Source organism: Dysidea avara, chromosome 3 (assembly GCF_963678975.1).
Source record: "Dysidea avara chromosome 3, odDysAvar1.4, whole genome shotgun sequence".
Taxonomy (NCBI): Eukaryota; Metazoa; Porifera; class Demospongiae; order Dictyoceratida; family Dysideidae; genus Dysidea; species Dysidea avara.
This window is the reverse complement of record NC_089274.1, coordinates 5,142,751-5,170,287: the sequence shown is the minus strand read 5'-3', so window position 1 is coordinate 5,170,287 and position 27,537 is coordinate 5,142,751. Positions and strand designations below refer to the sequence as shown.

The following is a 27,537-nucleotide window of genomic DNA, read 5'->3' as shown; positions in this document are numbered from 1 at the left end:
CCACAATTATTACGAATAGCTGCTGCATAAGTCACGTGAGAGGTCAAAGTTCAAATGCTACATTCCTGTTATTAGTTGCTTGTGTTTCACTGACGTCTATCAGCAGTTTTCACCATGGACTAAGTCCGGTGGAGTTGATAATGAATGATGGTAGCTATATTGATCCGAAGCAAGAAACTAGGCCCATCCAAATAAAGATTAGTTTTGATTCTACCGAGGAAGAATGGCGTTTTGTATGCGCAGTTAGTGATGTGAAGGAGATAAAGATCAGTGGTCGGGAGGATGGCAGTTTCGATTGCAAAATAAAGAGGTAATGATTAATGTAGAGTATTCTATAAAATGCACACCCATGATTTTGATGGGCACTGCATTATGCTAGTCTTGTACCCAGACCACTTTTTCCTTTTTTGTATTTGGGTGGGGAAGTGGTCTGCAAGGTTAGAAATCATTTTCATCTGTGTCTGAATTCACTTTTGTACCCTTTGTTAACCCAGGCACATGCCCACTTTACTGAAATTGTTTTCGTAAAAGTTTGTGTGTGTGTGTACCTACCTACCTACCTACCTACCCACCCACCCACCCACCTACCTACCCACCCACCTACCTACCCACCTACCTACCTACCTATGTTTGTATGTTCATACGTACCCACATAAGCAAAATCATTAAATAATGGTAAAAACAGCTTTTACGTAAGAAGTAAAAGCGAAATGAAGTCTGTATTAACTTCTGCACATGTAATATTGCAATAAGTTTAAGGGTGCTCTGTACAGTTCGTACAAGGCTTCCCAAGACATACCGTATAGCTCCAAATTTTCGTGGTCTTAAATCTTCGTGAGCGATGGAATAATTTGACAAATATAAAATTTCGTGATGAAATTTTCGTGAATGCAGCAACATTTCGTGAATGAATAATTCTTGTGGGTGCTACTCAAAGGTTGCTGGTAAGATTCTGTGAGGGAGTTATCAGCAATTGCGCTATGAATATGATTTAAGTAACCATTATACAGACAGCTGGCTGCTATGCCATAGCTACATGCGTGTAGGTCACGAACCACGGGACGATCACGACACCAGAATCCATTTCAGTGCCATTTTCAATAAGTGTGTGAAATACTGAATATATCAATCAGTGCTATAGCTATACGAGGATGGATGATGCTAGCCTTGCAGTGGTAACATACGAGTATAATTCGAAAATTCGAGGTTACCATGTATATCAAGAAGTATGGACACCTTTTCTTGGTGAAACTCTGCCATGCTCGCCAGAAGATGGAAACTCACACGACCCATTCTGTGTGAAAGTAACCAAAAGAGATGTTGGAACTGTTGGACATCTGCCAGTAACAATAAGCTCTTCATGCTCAGTGTTTTTGCAGATGGGAGGAGCAATCTCTTGTAGAGTTACTGGAAGCAGATGCTATTCTCGAGATTTAAACCAAGGTGGGTTGGAGATACCGTGTGTATTGGTGTTTCAGGGTAGCAACTGTCTTGTCTCTAAAGCAAAGAAAATGTTGCAGCTATGTGAGCAAAAACCAAATAATATAAAAGCTACTACTGCACAAGACACACCAAAGGAAGCCTTAAAAGATGGGGAAGATCTCCCAGGAAATCCAGCCAAAAAAAATTAAAGTTGAAGAGGAGGAAAGTACATCGAGATGTGACCATAATAATGAAGATGTTTGGCTGCATCACAAAATCCGACTGTCTTTAGAAGATAGAAATGCCGTGTCCAATGGACGACAGTTAAACAACAAGCACATAAATTTTGCTCAGATTATTTTGAAGGAGAAATTTCCAGACATCACAGGCTTACAGTTAACATTGCTACAAACTAAATTCAAACTTGACATTCGTACGCCATTGGTTCAAATTCTGCATGTCCATAGTAATCACTGGATAACATTTTCTAATCTACAGTGTGAGGCTGGGAAGATTTTAATTTATGATTCCATATTCAACACAGTTGATTCTCAAGTACGGCAGCTGGTTGAAAATATTTGTGGTTCAGATATCAATACCAGCATCCATGGTAAAATGCCAAAGCAAGCTGGGACCACAGATTGTGGTGTCTTTGCTATTGCTACTGCTACCTCACTTCTACATGGAATAAATCCTAGTGAATACACACGATCACTGATACGATCTCATTTAATCCAGTGTTTTGAAAATCTTGATTTAACACCATTTCCTTAAGTTAAATATAGCTACATGTACTACAAATAATATTAATTATTGTACTATTACTGTTGTAACCATACATTTATGTGATGTTTTAATAAATACAAAGCTACTTGTTAAGAATGTCTAAAATTCCAACATGCCTAAAGCCATTGACAACAATCTCAGGTCTAGACTTGAGGTAATCGTACAACTCAATCATCCATCTTGCTCCTACAGGTTTCACAATGCTTAACCTGAGATCCACAGGTTGTAGTCGTCTGCTCAAAGGGCCACTTCCGAGCTGCTCAGTTATTTTGGTAGCATACCATTCATTAAACTTTGCACGAAGGAAGTCCTTAGCTGGTTTATTAACGCTGACATCTAGAGGCTGCAACATATCCGTACAGTTGGGTGGCACAATTACATAAAAGATGTTATTGGCTTTTAGTAATGACAGCACCCTATCGGTAACTTGACCACTGAATTCATCGAAGATAACCAATGAAGGGTAGGTTGGTGGGAGTTTCAAAGTTGTCTTCTTTTCTTGTAAATAAGGAAAAATGATTTTGCTGATATATTCCACCATTGTATCCTCGTTGCACCAGTGGTTGTGTGTTGCTGTGATGTGCCATTTCAGTGGAAATGAGACAGAAGGAAGGCATTTCGTTGTTGTTCCTTTGTAAACAAGTTGAACAGGAAGAAAATCTCCTGTTAAACTCCCAGCAAAAACTGCAGTTATCTGCCTCTTATCGTTAATGCCAGCAATCTCTACCCTTTTTGATCCCTCCTTCTCCATCGTCCATTCTGACACTGGGATGTATTTAATCCCTGTCTGGTCCCAGTTTATTATTAGATCATAAGGTATCTCTGCCATTTCCACAACTGTATTGATGTCAAGCAGGAACTGGTATCTTACTTCTTCAAAATTCTTCACAATCAACTTGGACTTTGTTGTTGCCTTCCGCTTAACAAAGTTCATTTTCCCCAAGAAATACTTTGTCCAACTTTTCTTCAAGGCGATGTGACCACCATTGCATTCTAATGACATCGGCTCTCGATGCTGCACTATTCCAGTTCCTGCAGCTATTACAATGGAGGTGTTGACAACCCCTCCAGCTTCTCTTATGGTCCGGATATATAAACGTAAATCCTTGCTTAGCTTGTCACTTAACATTGCTGGCCTACCCCTCTTCTTTTTTTTCAAGTTCGTCAATGGAAATTATCTCGTTAGTTTCTTTTCTGTGCAATTCAGTAGTTCTGATGATCTCCTTTTTCCAGTCATTTACTGTACTCCACTTTAACTCTGGATGCTTTGTGGCAAAATGCTTGATAGCTGTCGCTGTGCCGTGTTGGACGGCATAATTACCAATGGCAGCTCTCTCTTTGTCAGTATAAAAGGCATAACTCCCTCGTTTTCCATTGCCTGATGGATGGCAGCGAGAATCATCACTAACAAACTTTTGCACCGCGTTATTTGCTGCCTGAATTGTAGACGATGGCACAAGCTTCGACAGTGGTCCATCCGGACTGGGCAGGACTGCGGCCACAGCGTTGGAAGACGAGGTGGCAGATGAATTTGAAGACTTTGGCTTAAAATACTTGTAAAGAGACATCACTTCCGTTTGAACACTGACTTTCTAATAGCTATTGTAAAAATTAAAATTTCGTGAATAATATTTTCGTGATCACATGCAAATTCACGAAAATCACGAACATTTAAGACCACGAAAATTTGGAGCTATACGGTAGTCTGTTTTGCCCTAAAAGAAATATTATGGTCACTTAATTAGTCTGTGACATGTTGACGCATTTAAGTACCTGTAAATTAGGTATCCCATAGCAACAAGTGCACGCATCTTGCTATTCTACACCCTATCACTTAAATTAGAACTACTCTGTCATTTTTAATCCAATAGACATGAAATTTTTACACAAGCTACTTTAGTAATTTTGCCAAAGAAGAGCGTTTTCCATTTTTAAATAGCAAGTTCAGATGATGAATAATATGGAAGTAAAGAAAAGGATTTTTGGGAGTGTCAACCCGAAAGATAAATATGTGATGACTGAGAAGCTAAAATACAAAAATAAAATGCACAATGGTTTGTGCTGTTTAGCATAGTGTATCATAAAAGTATCAAGGCTCTTGTGTGTAAACTGTAGGACTAGTTCTAGTATAAAGGGGGAAACTGTAACTCCTGTTCTAAAGCAAATTTAGCAGTTGGGTTTGGACTAAACTGTGTTTGATGTTTGCTTATATCCAGTAAAAAAGTACAGAACATTTTTTTGTATTTCTGTACAATGTGATTTAAAGATTTTCATTGATAGCTATCTTAGTGTTAAAAGATTACTCCCTTTCCCTCTTGAAAAAAGCATTCCACTAAATAGTATACTTCTATCTTGTTATGAAACATACCATTGTGTAGAATATTGTATGTTTTGATGCACGTATTGTTTGTGTACAATAGTATTGATGACCCTACTGTGCCTTCAAATATGGTGATTGGAAATGTAGTAAGAGGCAGGACTGGTCTAGGTAGTGATCCATTACAACTAACACACACTTCTCCTGTTGTCTCACTATCAAGAGCTGATGTCACTCTCAGTCCAGAAGAAAAAATACACATTGATCAACCAGACCACCATCAGCAGCAACAACAAAAGCAACAGCTTGATGTTCCAAGTGCACATGTACAAGTACAAGGAGATGAAAGTCTTTCTGCTGAAGTTATGCCACCCCATGGCTCATCAACTTTACAAACCATTACCCATCAACCTGAAGAGCATTCTAATGAATCATCTGGTGCAGTGATCCCATCTAATGCAACAATGTCATCGCATCCTTCACTGCAACCATCTATCAATCCCTCACCTACTGTTTCTAGCAGTAAGTGGAATGAGTGTGACCATACTTTGTATCTGATGGGCAAGACAGAACCCTGGCTATACACAGTCACACAGAATCAAACTCATTAACAATTGGATTGCTTGGCTTACTGATTTTCGCCTCCTTAGAGTAGCCTTTCTCAGACCCTGTGTAAGCCACAAGTTGAGGGTTTGGTACCACACAATTCCCATGTGGGGCATTGGTGATGCTGAGCTTGTTAATCCATGGAGAACTGCCCAGTCTATTTCTTTATTATCAGAATCCTGTACAACACACAGTCAAACATGATTTGTCTGGTTCAGTCACGTTTGAATATGTAATGAATGGTACAACTGTTGTGGTATGCAGTGTTGGGCCAGTACTTTTTAAAAATAACTTATTACTCGTTACTACCACTGGATGAAACACGTTACAGTTATATATTTACTTCAGTTTAAAAGTAACTAGTAATATGTTATATTACATATTACAACATGTATAAAGATACAATCAAGAGTTAATAATATATGAGTAGTAATGTACTACTTTAGTAACACATTACTTATGCAAAATAACTATTGGTTAGATATTGCTAGCATAAGAAATGCAGTGCATTATATTACTTTGTTACTGCATTAAGTAATATTATTACATAACCGTTACAAAAGTAATGTGTTACGCCCAAACCTGGTGGTATGAAAGTTTTTCCATAAGTATCGTGTCCTTATCTGCTACTGTTTTATGATCGTATGTATGATTGTTCAATGAGTTTTATATGGATTTTAATAGTAGGATTTCCTTGTGTGTTGTTAAAATTTTTACCGTACATTATAGTGCTCTGCTTAGAAGTTTGTCTTTGTTATTTTGTTATTGTAGCTGCAGCCACTGAACAATGTGGCGATGTTGATCCTGAAGGATCTTCTGCCATTGTAAGTATTGGTGCCTTTGTGTTACATAGTTTGCCCTCTAGTAGAGCTTGTGTGTAGTATTGTGTATATGCATTTTAACTTTAGATATTTAATTTCCTAATGTGGCACTCCCAAAGTCTCTAACTAGAAAAAAGCCTAAATTTAACAAACAGTATACATACCAGAACAAAAAATATCATCGTGTGTAGTCTGGTCGTGCTGAATGAAGAAACTTCCCAGACCAGATGGTGATTTGATCCACAGACAGCTTGCAATCTAGGCAAGTGCTTGAGGAGCCACTTAAGCTGGGATCCAAGATCTTCTCTGCACTGGGCCAGTACTTGAATATCACGACTTCTTGTCTTCATTTTAGGGGTGATTTATTAGTGAACTATCCTTCTAGGGACCTGCAAAAGGCTACAGTAAGTATGCCCTCTAGATAAGTGGCATAGAAAGACTATCACTACTGAAGATACTTCTGAAAAATACTACAGGATAGTCCACTTGACTTTCCTGACTGAAAGGGTAAGCAGCTAACTCTTTAGAACAATCAAGGACTATGTAATAGCTGTGGCATTTATTCACGAACAGCATTTACAGTATACTCTATCCTTAAGGGAACAGTGTGGTTACTATTCAAATGCAGTGACTATTTCAAGTACAACATTTAACCAAGAAAATGGTATCTGGATATATAGTGCAGTGTAGTTTGAAACATCTGATGGTAGTGCCAACTTTCTTTTATATACTCTACAGGTTTTGCAAACCGTACCATTGTACAAATGCTTCGTTTATTTCAAACAAGCGTGCCTCTTTGCCATTTTTTTAAAAGTGACTACATATGTGCAGAGTATTTGTTTATGTTTGATATCCCATATCTGGATGGTATGATATGTATTTGCTAAGGCTGTTCATCTCTACTGTGTTGTAGAGCTGGACGATATACTGGTAAGTATCGTAGGAGAAGGTATTTTAATGATACCGTTACCATACTGGATGAGTTTAGAAAATACCATTTAGATTTAGATGATAGCTGATTCATAGCATTATCTTTATTTCCTTCCTTTACCAATGTGAAAGAAACTTCATGCTGGCATGTTTCATCAACCTTCTATCGTACTTTCTGAAAGATAGTTCTGTTATTACTTTAATTTTAAAGTTGCAATCCATGCCTCATACTGCATGCTGAGCTGTACTGTTACACACGTACAAGAAAGATTAATAGAGCAGTGTATCCATGTACGTAGTATAATATGTCTGTATGTGCATGCACATGTGTGTGCCATACCTGCATGTGTTCTTCATGAGTATGGTTACCTAACATGTCCACATCATACATATGTAGAGTCAGACATATATGGAGTTTGTTGGAAGCACTGCTACAGTTACTACATATTACTAAATGTTATTGAATTAATGGTATAGTGTATGTTATTTGCTGCCAATGACCATACAGGTACATCGTAAAATAGAATATAAATTAAGTGTTTTTCTCAGGTGGCACCACTTCACAAGGAAAGGATCAAGATAGAGCTGACAAGAAAGAGAAGGCACACAATTGATTGTTTTCTGCATGGAGGCGAGTTTGATACCTGCAAGTTTTACAAAAAGGATGAGGTTTGTATATGTGCATGTATTAGAGGAAAGTGGCATCTTTAATTGTGAGCAGTTCAAAAGTTGCCAAATTGGTTAACAGAAATTGCAAAAAAAACTTTTGGGTGATTTCTGAACGGGTAAAGTTTCCATAGATATGGTTTGTAACATACGTACATACCTTGTTAATGTGTAGTTATTTCTAATGCACTGTATATACACATCCCTGTATCTTAGTTGAAGTATTCATTATAGTGTTTCATGTTTATTATAATATTAGGAATGTCATGCCAATTATGATGAAGTATTTGAAAATGATTTCAAGCAGTTTTTATGTGGTGATGATAGAAGAGCTGTTTCTCCTACTAGTGAAGGTCGATTGCGGGATGAGTACTTGCGGTATATTGAAGATCATCTGAAAACTTGTCCATCGTTTTGTTCAAAATTATGGTATGATAAGAAAGTCTTGACCTGGTAGCATGTACTTCAATGTATTTATGATAGGAAATATTGTACCGCTAACAATCTTTGTAGCATGTATCAACATGCTAAGGAGGGACTTGTGATATACTCAGTAAGTTATAAGCCTAGGGACATACATATGTATGTACAAAGTGCACGATATAGTATGTACATGTTGAATTGGATCCTCAAAAACATTTAATAACTCATTACACATGTTCTTGAAATTTGGCGCACTTGTAGTACTGCTTGACCTGCTAAAAATATTTCAAAGTGTTTTCATTCAAATGTCTGACATAATATTTATAGCCAAACCAAAATTTCACCATACATTTCCTATGAGGAAGCCATAAAGGTGCAACGACCATTACAGCTGTCCTGAATTCGTGATGGAGCCAAGCCACACATGTCTGTTGTTAACACTTGCTGTCACCATTAATCATCTGGTTGGCTGAAATGTTTACTCTGTTGAGAAAAAAATCCACTTTTATTTTTAGCTGTTTTTCAGGATCCAGCTCAACTTGTACATACTATAGGAAGGTATAAATATATGGAATGTTATTTGGCTTTGTATGCAGATAATGTCCCACTAAATCACCTATGTAGCTAGGGAAGCCCTTTAACCACATACATACAAAATAAGTAGGATTAGGGATCAAAGAAAAGTAATAAAACAAACGAGTAGTGAAACAAGAGAAGTTGTCTATACCAACAGTTATACCAATGGACATTTAATGCCTATACTTCAGTCTACAACCATGACTGAATTATGGCATTAGTATATATCTACTGGTGTACAGTGGAACCTCTCTTATCCGGACCTCTATTATCTCAGTATCTCCACTGTCTGGATAGCTCAAATTTGTCATGTGGCTTGTAGTTTAGGGTAGATAAAAACAGTGGACCCAGTGACCTGTGGAAATCCAACTCTTCTTGGAATTTTATACACTTCACAGTATTCTATACTTGTACTAGGTACCTTTGCAAGTAGTCTTGCATGGCCAATCCCCTTCGCAGCGTCTCGCACGATGTTTACACCAACTAGGAATTATGAGCGCCTCTGAAAAAGTTTCTGAAGTTGACTGCATTAATTATAGGTCACTCGCTATTTCCCCAGAACATTTGTTTGCACAATGTTTCTAAACTTTAGTAGCTAGGTGACATAATAGGCTAGTACGTGTATTGTGCAGCAGGCAGTAGCCTATAAATGCAGTCAGCTTAGACACTTTTTCAGAGGCGCTTATAATTTCTAATTGGTATAAACATTGTGCAAGACGCCACGAGGGGGGAAAAAGTGGATTGGCCATGTAAGACTACTTGCAGAGGTACCTAGTACAAATATAGAATACTGTAAAGTATATAAAATTCCAAGAAGAGTTGGATTTCCACGGGTCCCAGGTCCTTGGTCCCTGGGTCCACTGTTTTTACCTACCCCGTAGTTTATTGTCCATAATGAAGTTTGGTTTAGATAAAGCACAAGGAGGGTTGTTGTTTACCTGTTTGGTGGCTTGTTTATTCTACTAATAATAACTACCACTTGGTTGCTAGGTGGGCTTTTACAGCCCAGGAGAGTGACCATGAATGCTCTGTAGTGCCTCCTTCCTCTACCCATTAAACTGCATACCACTAACTGATGGCAAAAGCATTACTTGCATTTAAGGTAATCATTTTAGCATACTAGCATGTTATTCTTAGTTATGGACATTTCCGAGATACAGACAGTAGAGAAGTTCCACTGTATAGACAACCTCTCTTGTTTAAGCTATTCCTTTGCTTTACTACTTTGGTCCTTAAAAATTCCTTCTATTTGTTTGTTTACTTAATTTGACTACTGAACCCATGCATACCGCATCAAAAGAAAGAATGGCACCAGACATGCCATAAAGTTAATTTTGTATCGGAACGCATGCCCCAACAATCACTCACTGAAAAGTGAAGTGGCCATTACACTTCATTTCCAGCTATGTTCCGCCCCTTACACGGCATTACAAACAAAGAACAGGCATCTCTGCAATCATTTCAGTCACTACAAAAAAATATAGGCAATAAGTGTGATAGGGAAGTCATTTTGCATTATTGTGAACTGACACATTGCATTCAATGTCAGCAAAAAAAGCTGGTGCACAGAAGAGAAGTCCATGATGCATACATTGTACATATGTATTGCAGTTGGCGAAAAGGCACGTTATGCTTGGCTGGAGGCATTAAGTAGTTGATCAGTTAGAAATTTGTTGGAAGGGTTTAGGCTGGGTCACTCTGAAGACATTTATGTGTGCATGGGCTTGACCATTCCTAAACAATACTGCCAAGGTGGCTGCTTTTTGGATGGGCAAGAAAGCCCAAACCACCATGATCTCTAATATACAGTACTCCGTACTGTATGACACACAGCTTAGAGCTAACTACGTAAGAAGTATTGTTTGGTAACCTTGCTACTGAAGACACTAAACGTTAGCATTTAAAATTTCTAGCATGTACATATGTGCATGTGTGATTTCTATATCTACAAACAGTGTACTGTATGTATGTATTGTTGGCAGAAAAATGGTAGTGACGGTCATGTTATTGGAAGTAGCTGCTCTACTTATTGTGACTGCAGAAAGGAGGAGAATAAAATTGGAAAGGGAGGATTTGGAATAGTGTACAAATATATCAAAGAGTGTGGCCAGGTGTTAGCTGTGAAATGTGAAACAAGGGTAACTACCAGTTGTGTGCTATGTTAGGTGCCTTAATTACTATGAAGCCTTCTGTAGCTACCACTGGTGGAAGGTGATGCAAAATTGTTCCAGAAAATAGTGAAACTAAGCCATCCTCGTGTGATTGATTTAATAGAATATGTTTCTGGTGAGTATATACTGACCAGACTACATACCAACAAATTTTCATGTTAGGTTAATAATTGTGTATGCAAATACTTGAGCCTTTGTCATCAACTGTGTATAGCTACTGTAATTTATCTGAGTAGCTACGTTGCTTTTCTAAATAAAATTATTTTTTTCTGAATATACTGATCATTGTTTGATGACAGAATGCAAAGATTTGGTTTATGTGATACATATTGTGTACATATTAACTGTACTAATATTTTAGTTGGTTTACCAGTATTAAATTTATCTATATGGTACAGTCAAATGTCTAATCCAATACCTGCATAATCCAGAATCCTCTCTAATCAACCAAAATGTCATTTAATTACCAACACTTTTGTATAGAAAATAGCCTCTGTAATCTGACACCTTTGTACTCCATAATCCAGCACAAAATTAGATTCCCTAGACTTGGAAATACATTGTTTTCAACCTTTATAATCCAACAGAGAATAAAGTAGCATTAAAAACAATCACAGAAAATAATTTCTAAGCAACCAAAGCATTTAGTTGGTTGACAGTAATAGGATGAAAAAAAGTTGTGATGCTTGCAAATTCTAAATAATAATTAGATGTCAAGAACCAGCGTTCTATTTATTTTTATTTATTTACTAGGACGCGTCACACAACCAAGTACATACACCAACGTTGCAACCTACCCATTGGGCAAGTATAAACAGTGCCATAGGAAACACTCAGAGCAGTGTGCGTGTACCTGTGGAAATGATACATATGCATACGTACACAGGCAAGGGAGTTTAACTGGCATCAGAAAACCACAATACTAAAACACAACCTACACAAAAAACCAAGTTAAGTTAGCTATATTGAAAGTAACTATATATTGTAGGTGTGACGTGTCTCTGAAGATGACTCAGCAGTGAAGTGAGGCTATGCAGAATAAGGGATATGGTGAAGGCACAATTAGCAATTGATCCCAATCAAGCCAATATGGCACAACAGACTCTGTTGTAACTAGAGGCCACTGGTGATGTACCTGTATATCAGCGGTGTGGCATTGGCACAGTGATCACAGTCTATAATATTATGCATACAGCCATGCTCAACATACAGGAGATAGTTACACATTGTTGTATATGCAGCACTGCATCGGCTTCTTGTTTAGCTATTACAGACTCACAGTAGACTAGTAGTTAGGCCGAGTGGAAAATAATTCCAGCCGCCAGCAAGCCAGATGAAGGTGGCGGTATAATGAAAATAATTCCAGCCGCTAGCAAGCCAGATGAAGGATGAAGATGTAGACCTATAATACAACTACCGGTACAAGTATTGCATTACTCATTACCTTGTTGTTCCAGCTGGTTGTTTATAAGCGCATCAGCTCAGGGGCGGAGATCCAGAGTTTGGAAAGAGGGGGGGCACCTTGCTGAAAAAAGTTGAAGAGCAAAAAAAAAAAGGGTCGCAACAATAATAGCTAGTTATCCTTTACCAAATATATTATATCACGTATGTTATGTAAAATAAAATTCTATTTATAGCTTCATAAGTAAGCTGCACTGCCTCATGAACGTTGTGACTGCTTTATTAGAGTAATTGACTGCTCTATTAGAGTATCTCGATCTTGTATGCAATTTCTTGAAGGGGGAGGGGGGGGGGGGATTTGCCCCAAATGCCCCATCCTGGATCCGCCATTGCAGCTGGTATCCCAACTGGTCATCAGCTGGTCGTTCACTGCATGACGTCTGGAGCGCATATCCTGCACACAAAAGACACAGTTACAAACATTTAAACATACTTGTAATGTTGTTGCTTACCAGTAAAGTGGCGCCTGGCCTCTCCGCGGACATTTACTAATCTTCTCGTTCGAGCAATCTGTAATTAAACAAGGGCGTGGTGCTGGGCGTTATATAGAATTACACGTACGGTAAAGTCATCAGCACGAGCAGGCGTACTTATTATACAGTTGTGCCTTCATTCACAGGCGAATCTATCCCCGCTTAGTTCATGTCTCTAGGCCTCGTAGTTTTCTCAAACATTATTTATTATTTATTCATTCATTATTAATGACGTAATTTTAACCGCATTTCGTATTATTCTTACAACTTGGTTGTATAATTATCAATTTTTGTCAATATGGGATTTAGAAAACTCAAAGGCCCTGGGCTGTAGCGCCCAAGCACAGTGAGGGAACTACTAAGTAGGGCTAAAACGAATATACCGAATATTTGAATTCGATTCGAATTCGTTCGGAGCACTTATTGTAATTCAAAACTTCAAAATTATGGTAAAGATGGCGGACACTAGCAATGAAGAATCTTTGTCAGTCTCTACAACTTCAATAACATCAGACACTGCACTAGAGATGTACTGATAATTGGATTGTTGATTGCGAGGGTGATCAGATCGGTTGCTGATATGCCTTCCATATTCAGTAATAATTTTTTTTTTGATATGCCTTCCATATTCAGTAATAATGGGTACAAACGCTCTATGAATCAAATAGTTTGCATGGCCAGCTATGAAAAGCCTTTTTGCTCATTACAAACAAACAGAAAGCCCCTCTACACTATTGTATTAAACACTAAGTTACAAGAAGCCATAGGACTGCGCATGTAAGTACTGCCGTTAGTGTTAAAATATTCTTACCCAGAACGGTAGCTGTTAGCTACACTTTAAGAATAAAAAACTATACTACGGGAAAAACTAAAGTGATCACCTATGTATAACGAGATGTATAACAGCCATCTTGGTAACCAATCAAAACACAGAGTAATCAGGAGAATTGAGGGAGCACGTATTAAAATATTTGCGGTGCCTAATTGTCTGGGTTGTGTAATAGGCCATACCACCATAGGTAGTTGTGCATCACTTCTCTTTTCTCAATGCTACAAATCATATCATGTAGTAGCTACACCTGTAATTCTATTTGATTTACACTTTACAAAATATACAATAATTTAATCAGTATCAGGTACAAATTAATTGGATGTCGATACAACTGAAAAATACTCATCGGTACACCTCTAGTAGCTACATCATCAGACACTTTTCTTTTATTTCATTTCAAAAGCTGCCTACGGAGGTTTTAAGATATCAAATTTTAAACACGTAATAAGAAATAACACATATACACTATATTTCAGTGTTACACTGTATATAGTTATTTGCTCTTGACTAAAAATATTCCTTCTCTTTCCTTTAGAATATTCGTTTTAGCCCTACTACTAAGGGCCTGAGGGTTTTCTTAATCCTGTAGAACCCATTGGTTCTTGATGTCTAACTTACGTATTTAGACTACAACTTAATAATGTACCTTGAGTTGACAACTGCTTGTAAACTAGAAATGTATGGTTAATTACTAGAAAAAAGCTCTCTACACCTCCCTCTAATTCAGCATAACTGTTGCTACCCATTTAAATGCCCATGTGTGTGGGTGCTATATTCAACTACAACTCATTGTTGTGTCTTGACAGCTGCTTGTAAACAAGAAATGTAGTGTTGAATAGTACAAACAAGCCCATTATACCCCCTCTAATTCAGCATGGTTGTTATTAGCCATTTAAATGTTCATGCATTGTCAATGTTACAGACACACGATTGCCGTGTTTCGTATCGCCTCAGAGCGTGGTCTCTATTGGACAAGAGAGTGGCACTATGAGATTTAGAGACCACATTTTCAGCCAATCAAATTTCAGTATCAAACTTGTTGTAGTCTAAAATTAATTACCTTTTGTGATCCATTCTATCTGTAATTTACTGCATAATCTGACATAATTCTAGATATTGTACAATGTCGAATTACAGAGGTGACTTGATAATCCGACAACCTCCTTAATCCAGCACAAATTTTAGCTCCCATTGAGCGTTGGATTAGAGAGGTTTAACTGTACTAGCTAACGGTGTGTAGCGCAGTGTGCAACTCAAATGGAAGATGCAATAATGCATCAACTAGTTTAATTGATACTGGACCTGCAAATCATTTTTATTTATGTAGGTCCTCTAATCAAAGATGACAAAAATGTTGACAAGCGTTCTTATTTGTTTGTAATGCCTTTTATGAATCAAAGTGAGTTTTATTTGGTTTATGTTGACTTATTGTTTAGTCTCAATATAGAGGGACTTGATGAGCAGTTAAAACATACTGATCCCTCCAAATGTCATTGTGTATTGGAATACATGGCCGATTTTGGTGACCAAAAGAAATGCATTTTCCGTAACTACCTGGAGTTGTTCCATCAAGTTTTTGATGGGCTGAGCTATTTGAAGACACAGGAACTTGTACACAGAGATATAAAACGTAAGTTATTGTCTGTGCATATTCAAGTTTGTGTATTCCACTATATTGTTCACACAGCCTCCAACATTTTGGTGCAACAGAATTGTGAATGTTACAGTACTTTAAAGTGCATCTGCAATAAAGAAAATCGAGTGCTGTATGTGTTGGGTGATATGGGGTTGCTTTGCCATGAGGGAGCAAATGCCAAACATAGCTACTGGGAGAAAATGGCCCAACATGATCCAGCTGGAACTGTGCAAATGAGATCCCCAGAGGTGTGCGTGTGTGTGTGTGTGTTTGTGTGGTGTACATGGGTATTGGTTGTACTGTACGTACAAGCACATATACGTAGTGCATCATGAATCAAGATATTGTGGCACATAATATCTTGCTGCATCTTTTGGTGTCCAGTCATTCTACAGAACTGATGAGGGCGAGCCAATGATCACCCACAAGTCTGATGTGTGGTCAGGATGTGTTACTATGATGATTGTGCTAGTTAGCAAGGTGGTTAACTTAATACCTCACAAGCAGGTGTGCGACCATTGGTGAATGTATTCACTTACACACGTGTGTTTATTTAGATCAGTGCATTTCTGAAAAAAGCTTTGACAATTCTTAGAAAGGCTTTTGAAGGTTTTGAAGAATCTTGTCAGAAGTTGGAATATATTAATAGAATTGTGAGTGTATGCAATGCATACAAGTTTCCTGCAAAATCAACTTAATTGGATTTGTTACTTGTATGTACGTAGTATGCTGATATGCAAAAAGTAGTGAAGGAGCAGAAACTGTCAGTTCTGAATAATGAGATGGCCACCATGTCATCGGAACTTCAGTTGCTGATGCAGGTATCATAAATTTCTTGATAATCTACTGTGTTAGCACAGTACATCATTCATAGCATTGTTTGTTTTCAAAACAAGTGTTTATTTTTTGAACTTTTCAAATGTTTGTTGATACAGCTGCTTCATGACAGCAATACAAAGCTAAAAGAAGTGCAGTCTTTCCAAGGCCAAGGAGGAGGGGGAGGATATCCTAAACTCTACAAAGAGGATAGTCCACTGGCAGGGATACTATCTACTGTTTATGTAGTGAGATGTGTGTACTTGTCACTAAATCTTATACAATTAGTGGCTTTTTGCTGTAAAGTACCAAAGTTACTGCTGTAGTTATGTACATGCTATTAGTAGTGATGAGCGAAAACTCACGATGTTTGCAAAATCCTACTTACTTTGCTAATAATATATACTGTAGGGTGGAGAAAATAACATACTTGCTACAAAAAAAATAAATAAATAAAATGTGGACATGAGTACTATACATAGTGAAACAAGGTTTGAATCAATCAAACCTCTCTGCTATCAGGTTTGCCAGCTCAAGAGTATTTTTGTTTCGTTTTTGTACAGCTTAGGGTATAGAGTTATATAGGTGTTTTGCATGCTTATGATGCAGTAGAAATAAAGAGGGTAGTGCTAAAAGCCAGAACGGAATGGAACAGGACGTGCTCCAGGTTTAAAATTGTTTTTGCAGATTGTGCACCATTTTCTACTGTCACATAGTAGCTAGAATTGTTTTTTTCTACCAGTAGGCATGCTAGAAATTGCTCGCTCGGAGTTTCTATTTAATGCCCACTGCAGGAATGTGTTTTGCCCGGTTTTGCAATCACTTATGAAAAACGATCATGTATATCCTGCTAACTACTATTTTGTAAGCATTGTAAACATATAAGTCACAGCCACTAACATACACTGTGGTTAACTCTCGTAAATCACTGCCAATCTTGGCAGACTTCAGAAAACCATCCTCACTGTTACTAAAGGCTTGGACACAACTATAACATGAAAGTACAGTAGTTTACCTTTTAGAATGATAAGGAAATAATCCTACATCAAGATTAAACAGAATTTGATGGATTGGTAAGAACACAATATGCCACGTGGCAGGCATTAAATAGAAACTTTAAGAGTGGGATTTCTGGCATGCTTTTAAGTAGAAGGAAACTAACTTTAGCACAATTCTAGTTACTGTGTGGCAGTTGGAAACGGTGTAAAATCTGCTACAAACGATTTTTCTACTAGGCATGCGCCCATCCATATGGTTCCGTTCTGTTCCATTCCGTTCTGGCTTTTAGCACAACCCAAATAAAGATTCCTGTTTTTGTCAAGAGTTCATATGTATGCACATATAAGGAGAGTGTCCTATTCTCATATAGAAGGGCGTATTGTAAAGTTATAATATACCACTTCTGAGTCCTATTTTTCTTTGTATAACTAGTGATGTCAGTAATTGAACATAACGTCGCTTGAATGCCTGCTTAACAATGTCGCCATAAACTGAACTAACACAAGCTTTTAGTATTTCTTACTTAGACAAACATTTCTCGTAGGACATTCATGAATAATACGGCCATTCTGAGGTTTTCACGTGCAACAGTGCTAACGATTCTTGACTCTATGGCTTCTTGCATGTTACAAGAATAGGCCACTCTTGTCAGTTACGTGACATTTCTTATTTTTCTTGTTTGCACACATGGGTAATCGAGTGCTATGGATTTGCCAATTCACACTAAAATATTGGCAGTTTACTCCTTTAATTTGTTGCTCCTAATAATGAAGTATTTTGAGAAATGTGTGAACGTGGTGGGTTTTTGCTTACTGTTTATTGTGAGTATGCTCTATTTTACATTATGTGTGTACAGGCCAATAGTTTACATTGGACATGTCTTAGTACAATTGATGATGTCTATGACACTGAATTGTGGGAATGTGTGTGTGAAACACTGAAGATCATTGCTGAGGGAGTAAGGGTAAGACATTGAGTATACTGTATTTACGATATATGTGACTGGCTGAGCAAAAATCTGTCATTCCTTGAAATGCTTGTCTCTTATCTATGGGCTTAGCAGACTAGTATTTCAGGTAGCAGCTTATATAAATGATGGCAATGGGCCACGCCCCCTTACATGATAAAAACACCCCATGATACCTCTTGCTGAGAGCATGCTTCTCAACGATCTGGCTCCATAGAAAACAAGGTATAGTACCAGTACCACGCCCCCAGCTTAATTTGCTACGTAGCTGAATAGATACTCTAATACAGCAGTCACAACAACAACAGTGTATTTTATAACTATGTTCTAGCAAAAAATTTAAACTATTGGAATAAAAATTATGGGTTTCGATGATAAAAAGGTAGTGAAAGAAGAGATTATGGTAGCTATATGACGGAAAATCCCTACTTGATGAGCAGTGCGGGAAAATCCTAATCTTAAGATGGTGAAAACATGGATTTTCCCACATTGCTATAATGTCAAGTAGGGATTTTACCTCATAGCTACAATCCACTACTTTTTATTGCTGGAATCTTGCTTCGTTTTTAAGTTAGTAATTTTTTAACCAGATGTGCACCTGGTTTACTGAAATTGTTTTCAAAAAAGTGTGTATGTGTGTGTGTTTGTCCGTACGCACCCATGTGAGCAAAATCGTTAAATGGTAAAAGCAGTTTTTACGTAAGAAATAAAATCAAAATAAAGGCTGTACTAAACTTCTGCACAGGTAAACTTTGTGGTTTCTTTTCAACGGTCTGAAATACGGCTGTGGCAAGTCTCCTCAGGCTTTGTTGAATTACCTTCCCTTCGGGTTTTACAGGCGTTTAACAATTGAGAAACAACAGTGCTAGCCTCGTAGACTACCAGGAATAGCCTATCCCGTTGAGTTGGGAAGAGGCCCTACGTACGCGAATGAAAATGAAGAGCAGTTCTGAGGCTTTGTCAAGAGAATTTGTGAGAAAAAACACAATACTCAAACTATAAAACAGTTTAGAAGATACTTCTGTGCGTAATATGTTGTTAAAAGCAGTTTGTTAACAAGCACTTCCTTAGCAGTGCATAGCAACATAATTGAAGAATTACAAAAATTTCATGAATTACAAAATTCGAGAATTAAAATAAATTAACTATGTATTATTGTACAACTAAAAACCTATTGGTTATTTCCAGATGAGTTAGCTAGCTGCATGGCACCTGGTTTTTAGAAGTAGCATAACATCAACTTGTTATTTCACTAGTACTTTTGTTAATTTGAGCCTTTTTTCACTGCATGCCAAAGTGATTAAAACATGTGTAATAGTTTTATGTGATACACGTATTTGCTTCAATACACTTATTTTTCAAAATAAAATTTTATAGTTTTGTGAAAATGACACGTTTTCACTTGGGCCTACCAGTCACATATGTTTGTTACTTTGTGACTATGAATTTAAGCTAGCCACAATTTTATTGACAGTTAACTGTTAGTTACTGAATAACATCACAAACTTTTAAAAATATTAGCTTAATGCTTGACATATGTTCACCGCATTGTCAATTCCCTTACTATACTGCATCAATGATCATTGTACCGTAAACGATTAACTAGCTAGAGCAAACTGAGAAGGGTAGTGCTAAAAGCCGGAACGGAATGGAACGGAATGGGGCGCGCGCCAAGTTAATGAATCGTTTTTGCAGATTGTACACCGTTTCTTACCATTACGTAGTGACTAGAATTGTGCTAAAGTTAGTTTTCTTCTGCTTGTAGGCATGCTAGAAATCGCTCGCTCGAAGTTTCTATTTAATACCCACTGCACGAAAGCGTTTTGCAATTACCTACGCTGAAAAAACTATCATTTAACCTGCTAAACTATTACTTTGTAAGCACTATAAGCATATGATTCACAGCCACTAACATGCACTGTGGTTAACTCTCGTAAATTATTGCCCATGCTGGCAGACTTCAGAAAACCATCCTCGCTGTTACTAAAGAGATGGACACGACTATAACATGAAAATACTACAGTAGTTTACCTTTTACAATGATAAGGAAGCAATTCTACATCAGGATTAAACAGAAGTTGATGGATTGGTAAAATCACATGCCACGTGGCGAGCATTAAATAGAAACGTCGAGAGCACGATTTCTAGCTTGCATATAAGTAGAAGGAAATGAACTCTAGCACAATTGTAGTCACTGTGTGGCAGTTGGAAACGATGCAAAATCCGTCTCAAACGATTTTTCTACTTGGCGCGCGCCCTAATTGGTTCCGTTCCGTTCCATTCCGTTCCGGCTTTTAGCACTACCCACTGAGAATGTTACATTCCAAGTCATGTGAGTTATCTAATTCACTTATAATAAATGAAATAAGAATCTGCCCATCCACATTACTGTTTAGAGTATAGGTGGGTAAGAAACAATGTGACCCAACTTCAGTTTTGATGCTGTGTATGTACTGCACATACGACATGATCTTGCCTATACATTTGTAAGTTTGTATTAGTTGAAATGTAATCTAGTGCTAAGATACATGTAGCTAGAGTATGTATTGCTGGGCGGTAACTATGTACGTACTAGTATTATTGTAAAACTGTGATATAATACAAACAAAACGATAGTTGTATTGCCCAAGTTTTAGTGAAACAATGTTATCACAATATCGATCTTACTACAGTGTTCAGAACTACTGATTAACTGGCCAAACTCTCAGGGACCACTGGCTGAATTGTGTCATACTACCTATCCAATACACAGAACTACTTAGTAACTATACATATATCTAAATACTTGCTATTAAGTAAAGTTGACTATGTTGTTTAAATTGTTTACGTAATAACTGTGACGAAACTATCAAAAGCAAACCGTTAACTAGTCAATACCGTTAACTTTGATTTTAAAAAACCCAGAAAATGAGTCCCAACTAAATATTTACAAAGGTGTATTACACTCCACAGAACTATTCTATACAGATTACTTACAGTACAATCTATTCCATAGTTAGTTCAAGAGTACATAATAATAGAAGTGGGAGGAGAGTGTCTAACTCTCAATATAATCCATACAAACACACTGTGCTCAAACCCTCCTACTTCAATCCATAAAACTTCTAGTATTAAATCAATACCTTTAAGTGAACAGAAGACTGTTGATATTTTCTAATTGAAGCAGTAGAAGTACTATAACCTCCTTCATAGAGCAAGCCATTTGTCACCTTTGGTGGCTATGGTTGATTGCGCAAGGTCTGAGCACAGTGAGTTTGGTGAATTAACTGAAGTTAGACACTCTCCTCCCTACTCTATTATTATGTACTCTTGGTTAGTTTTATCTCATCTTGCTGTTGTGCATGCATATCCAGTATGTACTCCTGCCTTCCATGCCACATCCAGGATAAAGCAGTCAACTGTACCTCTCTCCATCAATGTAAACATTTTCTTTGTTATCAAATACGTTACCGCTCAAATGCAACGTCATCTCGCAAGAGTGCAAGTGATAAAAAACTTGCTAATTAATGGGTGTGGCACCTGTTTCACTTGCGAGTATTCATCCCAGTATGGTACTGCTGTTGTATTTAGCACATCTTGCTATGAAACACACGATCAATATAGGGTATACGTAGTAAGGCAAAAGTTTATTTGTGACCCGATTTGCGAAAAGGTACCTTTTTCGCACATTTCAAAACTCGAGTAAAGAGCGACTGAAAATTTCCAAAAATAATAAGCCTCCTTTTTTATTGCATATATGGGTACGCATAAGCCTAGGCTATTACACTGCAAAATTATAGCTTCGTGGGTACATCGTACCGAAAGATACTATGCAAAATATAGGGCCATGTGCACATATTACGATAGATGTAACACGGAATCACTTACAAATAGCCGATTTGTTTTCAATGGCGGTTCTTTTGCGCGCGAAGCTGCTGCAATGGCCAGTCGGAGTAGAAATAGAGTTACTTCAGCTTTAAACTCTCTTTGTAACGATGGGCTTGGTCACTCTCTAAACACAAACCACGAAGAATTTGAGGCGCTTATTGAGGAATATTTTGACGATGATGAAAGTGACGTAGAATCGGAATGTGGTAAGGAATCCATTAAAATATTTCTGCCATGTCGAGGTGAAAATTCCACCTAGGTTACGATGTAAACACTACTGAATGTGATGAAGACACTTATGAAGAATTTGACAACAATGCAGGTATATTTACAACATACACAAAAAACATTAAAATTAGTTGAACAGTAGGTCTTTTCGAAGAAGAGATTTCCCTGAACTTTACTTCAGCAGTTGATACTACTATGTCTCCAGGCAGTGGCATGCTTCAGTCTCCACTAGCAAATAACCACCAGGAAACGATGACTCCAGAATCTTCTTGTGTTCCAGAAGTGTATTGCCCAGCCAGTGTAGTGTCTACTGATAGTCAGCAGATCACCAGTACGCCTGATACATCACTGAATGATAGTCAGCCCATCACCAGTACGCCTGATACATCACTGCCTGATACATCACTGAATGATAATCAGCCATTCACTAGCACACCACTTACCAACAGAAGCAGTAGTACTCCTGGTTCAACATCTGCAAGGAAAAGAAGGAGAATGGATTCAAACAGTGACAGTAGCAGTTCATCATTACCACCTCCAGCCACAGGTAGTAGTACACTGGTAGATGAAAGGGAAGGTCTACTTTGTGAAGAGTTCGTAGTAAACACATGTGGTTGCAAGAAGACTGATGGTAGACCATGTAGCTCTCAGTTCACAACAGAGCACTTCATTGAAATGAGGGCTCAAGCCTCTCTTATGACACACGACGAACTTGACATGGTCATCTTAGGGTCATTGATGACAACATTGAACAGGAGTGAGAACATCATAGATGGTAGACACAAGGCTAAAAGGAGACAAAGGAACTATTCTGACTACATGCACAACAGGGTTCCGGTTTGTTCAGTTACCTTTGGGTTTCTTTATGGAATTGGACCAAAGAAGAGACTTCAGTCCATTAGGTCACATTACTTGGAATGTGGAATGACACCACGAGTCCATGGAAACAGTAAGTGTCTTCCTCACAACGCCATGCCATTTGATGTCATCAATGCTGCTGTCAAGTTTCTGCAGAACTATGCTGAACAACATGCCATCCTCTTGCCTGGACGCATACCTGGATATAAAAGAGACGATATGAAATTGTTACCATCGAGCAGCAGTAAAAAGGTTAGTTTTCTTGTATGAAAGGACTGAAACAATTCTATAAGTTCTTGGGATTTCAAAACTGGCATTCAAGGAACCATTGAGATCATGTGATCCTACTCACATAATATTTTTTCATAAAAGTTGACATGTTAGAAGCTTTCAAACATAGAAACAACATACTCTATACATGACCGTCTCAGCAAAAACCCGCTTTTTTGCACACTTGCTGAATTTCTTTTTATTGTCTCAGCGTTATCTCTAGTGCCTAAGGAGTGGATAATCCAAATTTCAGCTAATTCCGGTGAGCAGTTTTGGAATTATAGTGCTAGACAGTAGGTAGAGTAAGAAAATCGATTTGTACAACAACTATACTAAACATAAATTACATGCGCTTACATTCGAGGCTGTAACTCTTGTTTGCTTTACCCTACACTGTTGAAATTTGGCTTAAAAGATTCAGCAGTCATTGGCCAATCAACTGAGGCATAGGTTTAGACTGGTATTTGATTGCGTGGTTACTCACAAAGCCAGTTTTACAAAAGAAATGGCAACGATTCTTCACGTCTACTGCACTGTTAACAAATGCACGTATCAACCATATACTATTAGCGCTACAGAAACAAAACAAGGATTTTTGAACTCTCCATGAGCAGGCGAGTAAGATGGTATATAGTTGTCATTGTTTTGAGACTTCCTTCCCAGAGAACCGGCCCCATTTAAACTTGCAAACTTTTTCCTTTAGAATGCATAATTTTACAAATAATTTTCATTTTTCTAAATATGCATGCTTGTGCAAACAATGCGAGTTTTCGCTGAGACGGTCACATATGTCGGGCGTAACAAAATCGCACTACAAGTTGTATTGTAAACGCAAACATTTGAGAGATGTAAACAGATGACTCTCCCCCACCCAAACAAAAAGAAAGAGAAAACAATTATTTTACATTTCAAACAGTGACACCACTCAGAACGATCTAGTGCTGAATCATTATTGTATTTACTCACATTTAGGATGTGTGGAGACGTTACAAAGACTCTTGCATTCAGGCTGGCATCAGATACGTAGCAAACACCACTTTTCTCGCATACTGGAGAAAGCTGCTCCCACACATTCTCATTGCCAAGCCACGCACAGATTTGTGTTGGGTCTGTCAACAAAATAGCACAGCTATTATGAGATCCATTAATAAACCAGAAGAAGAAAAGTCACAGGTAAATTTAGAGACATAATCATGACATTATAGAAAACAATACATGAAAATATTAGAATATCCCAATTAGAGATGACCATTTTGGTGATGAATATCACTTTAGTAACCTACTGTAAATTACAACAAAGCCATGTCTATAATGTGCAGATTGTCATTACAAAGCTTCACATGCTAAACACTTAACAAATCAAGGTTTGCCAGTATTCTATTCTGAAAAGTATCAAAGTTCTATTGTTTTTCCTACTGTAGACCATCAAGGAAGCTGAAACACACATCAAACATGTTAAGGAGGAGAGGGACTATTACAGAAAGGCATGCAAGGACAGTGTGAAAGCATTGGAAGAGCTGTACACACATGGTGAAACGATGGAAGTTCCTCTTCCTGGAGCAGAAATACCTTGCAACTCCAACAATAAAACCATACATTACAGCTTTGACATGTCACAACAGGTATTTGCATAAAATCATAGCTAACTGACTATAATGACTTACTTATTGTAGGTCCATTACCCAAGCAACCCTTTCCAGCCTGGTCCTATTTATTTTCTGACACCTCGTAAATGTGCCATATTTGGTGTCTGTTGCGAAACTGTTCCTCGGCAAGTAAGTTGATACTGTGATGTTTATGAGTTGCATCTCCAATGTGCTATAATTTCAGATAAACTACTTGATCGACGAGGCATCCAATGTTGGCAAAGGTGGAAATACTATAATTTCAATGCTACATCATTTCCTTTATCATCATGGATTTGGAGAAAAAACAGTCCATTTCCATGCAGATAATTGCTGTGGCCAGAATAAGAATCGGTTTCTTATGTACTACTTCATGTGGCGCATTCTCACTGGCCAACATAATGATATCACAATCTCTTTTATTCCTGTTGGCCACACAAAGTTTAGTCCTGATTGGTGTTTTGGACTGCTGAAGCAAAACTATAAGAAGACTTCTATTGGATGTCTTGATGATATTGTGAGAGTAGTAAACCAGTCAGCAAAACCAAACTACGCTCAACTAGTTGGAGCACAGGACGGAAGCAACATAGTGCCAATGTACAACTGGGCAGAGTATTTCGAGCAACACACCATCAAAACTGCGTTGAAGGGGATAACGCAGTTGCACCACTTTAGGTTTAGCTCATCACGCCCTGGAAAGGTATTTGTGAAAAACCGTATTTCTGACACCGAGCGGTGTATTAACTTACGGAAAAATTCTTCATGGCATCCACATCACACAGATCTTCCACAAGTTATCATCCCTGATGGACTATCTATAGAAAGGAAATGGTATTTATTCGATAAAATTAAAGAATTTTGTCCAACAGAAGTGCAAGACATCGTATGTCCTGAACCAACAGATCCTCGGCCATGACCTCCACTTCAGAATACTTCTGTGTTGTATGTATTTAATCTCTTTGAATTGTATCTGTTAACTCATTTTCTAGTTACTAGTGCTGTTACAGTAGTGTTTCACTGTGTTTATATCATAGGCCAGGTTAATTACAATCACGCCGCCATTTTTAACCTGACAGAAGCTAACAACTAAAATTAATTATTGTATAATACCACGGTTCTCGCTGTGGCTATTATCCAGTATCATAGTTTACTCTGCTTGCTTTAGTCGGCTTATTTTAAACAACTGAACAACAAAAGCATTGAAACAGTGTGCACTAAAAGAAATCCTTCATTTGACAGGTATGTTACGTGTTTACAGTCGACAAAACTTCGTTACGTAAACAATAAACTCACCAAACAATCTGAATTACACAGAATATGGCAGTAGCACATCGTCACGAGGAAAAGGAAACAGCCATGCAATAATTAATCCATTTTATTTTGTAATTTCACTCCGTTTCTGAACACAGCGATTTGTCACGATTAAGAAGAAGATTTGTCGCCTTGATTGGTTACGGAGAATATTCGGAATCTTATACTACAGGTTTGATAGATGTATTAAAGTTAATTTGTAATGTATTGAATCGAAAAACTCCTATATCTCAACGGTTGGGTGTATCGCGCTAAAATTTTAACAGCAAATAGTATGTGATTATACAAATGCTTTAATAACAAAAAACAGGTTTTGAAAAATGTGCGAAAAAGGTACCTTTTTGCAAATCCGGTCACATTTTATGGGTGAGTTTACTGAGGTATAATGTAGAGGCAGTAGTCGTTAATGGGTTAGCTTTACTACTGCATGTATAGTGATGTTCTAGTCTAGAATATGATGTTATTGAACATTGGGGGTGCAGATTATCTAATCAAACAGTCTAATAGTCAAATTAGTAATTGTCTAATTTAATACCCAATAAGTATTCATATACTTTCCAATTTATTATGTTGCGATTTATTTTTCATGGTAACCTGTATGTATGGAATTTTTCACAGTATGAAATTTTCATGTTGCAAACCAAAACAGGGTTTTAATTTCACTGTTTCATGCCAATACTGGATTGTTCATGATTTTATTTTTGTAGATCATGTACCTCGTGGATGCAGAGTTGTTTCGTATTGAACTCATGTTACACTGACTATGAGATGGATATAATGACTTTAAGCCAGTGCTTTGCCAAGCAGTGTGTCGCAGTCGATTATGTTAACAGAGAGTTGAAAGCAATCTCATGCACTCCAGTTTTGAAGCGCTACTGCAAAGGGGTGTCTTGCATTTCTATATTCCCTCACAATTTGCCGTCTCTCCAACTGGGGGGATTCCGTATAGCCCATGAATGCAGCTCCTGATGGTTAAAGTATGTACTGGTCATTATTGAACCATTGCACATTGTGAAATTTTCACAGATTTTATTTTCATGGTTGCTGTGTTAACTGTAAAATCCATGAAATTATGTACCGTGAAAGTTTCCATGTGTACGGTATACCACCAAGTCCTACTATATGAATGATCCTCAAATTGTATTCAAAATAAACTTGGTTTATCAAACATTATTGTATGCAGTATTTTTGTATTAATGTAGTTTATTCCCAGTCAAAGAAAGACTGCTTTTGAAGTTGCAAGATTATTGCTACCAATAAAGAACAAAATAATGTCAAGTTAATTGCAAAGGCAATGATGTACATGTATGCATATAGCTGTATCAATGCCATTATAGAGATTTTTTTTGTAGCTTACCATGGTGTTTATAATTTTTATATTTCTGAATTTTGTTTACTGTTATTTATTTTGTTGTGCTTTAATTTACCTAGTTATGTACATGCGTGTATGGAAATCAAGATTTCATCTATGCAACT

At 37.5% G+C, this 27,537-nt stretch overlaps 1 protein-coding gene across 3 annotated transcripts; it reads left to right on the top strand.

Moving 5' to 3' along the window:
- The first annotated feature begins 40 nt into the window (after window positions 1-40).
- Window positions 41-27,537, top strand: LOC136249022 (uncharacterized). 3 transcript variants are annotated; one of them, XR_010697985.1, is made up of 20 exons: window positions 41-310; window positions 4,629-5,047; window positions 5,903-5,955; window positions 7,432-7,551; window positions 7,808-7,977; window positions 8,032-8,101; window positions 10,530-10,685; window positions 10,743-10,833; window positions 14,812-14,883; window positions 14,932-15,114; window positions 15,172-15,368; window positions 15,505-15,627; window positions 15,678-15,773; window positions 15,846-15,941; window positions 16,056-16,184; window positions 17,792-17,899; window positions 20,575-24,298; window positions 24,547-24,747; window positions 24,799-24,900; window positions 24,956-25,442. XR_010697985.1 is itself a non-coding variant. In XM_066040913.1 (17 exons), exons 1-17 carry the CDS (start codon window positions 141-143, stop codon window positions 27,342-27,344), a joined length of 2,334 nt encoding a protein of 777 aa, XP_065896985.1. In that variant the 5' UTR covers window positions 41-140; the 3' UTR covers window positions 27,345-27,537. The 3 variants fall into 3 exon arrangements, 2 of the variants coding, with proteins under 2 accessions (XP_065896985.1, XP_065896986.1); XM_066040913.1 differs by lacking the exons at window positions 20,575-24,298; window positions 24,547-24,747; window positions 24,799-24,900; window positions 24,956-25,442 and adding an exon at window positions 27,264-27,537; XM_066040914.1 differs by lacking the exons at window positions 20,575-24,298; window positions 24,547-24,747; window positions 24,799-24,900; window positions 24,956-25,442 and adding an exon at window positions 26,769-27,255.

What these genes read in the sequence shown, in the direction of transcription:
- LOC136249022 (XM_066040913.1), top strand. Translation starts at nt 141, where the DNA reads ATGAATGATGGTAGCTATATTGATCCGAAGCAAGAAACTAGGCCCATC. An exon ending in CTCACCTACTGTTTCTAGCA is followed by an intron (nt 5,048 to 5,902) that starts GTAAGTGGAATG and finishes TTGTTATTGTAG; the next exon opens with CTGCAGCCACTGAACAATGT. An exon ending in AACTTCAGTTGCTGATGCAG is followed by an intron (nt 15,942 to 16,055) that starts GTATCATAAATT and finishes TTGTTGATACAG; the next exon opens with CTGCTTCATGACAGCAATAC.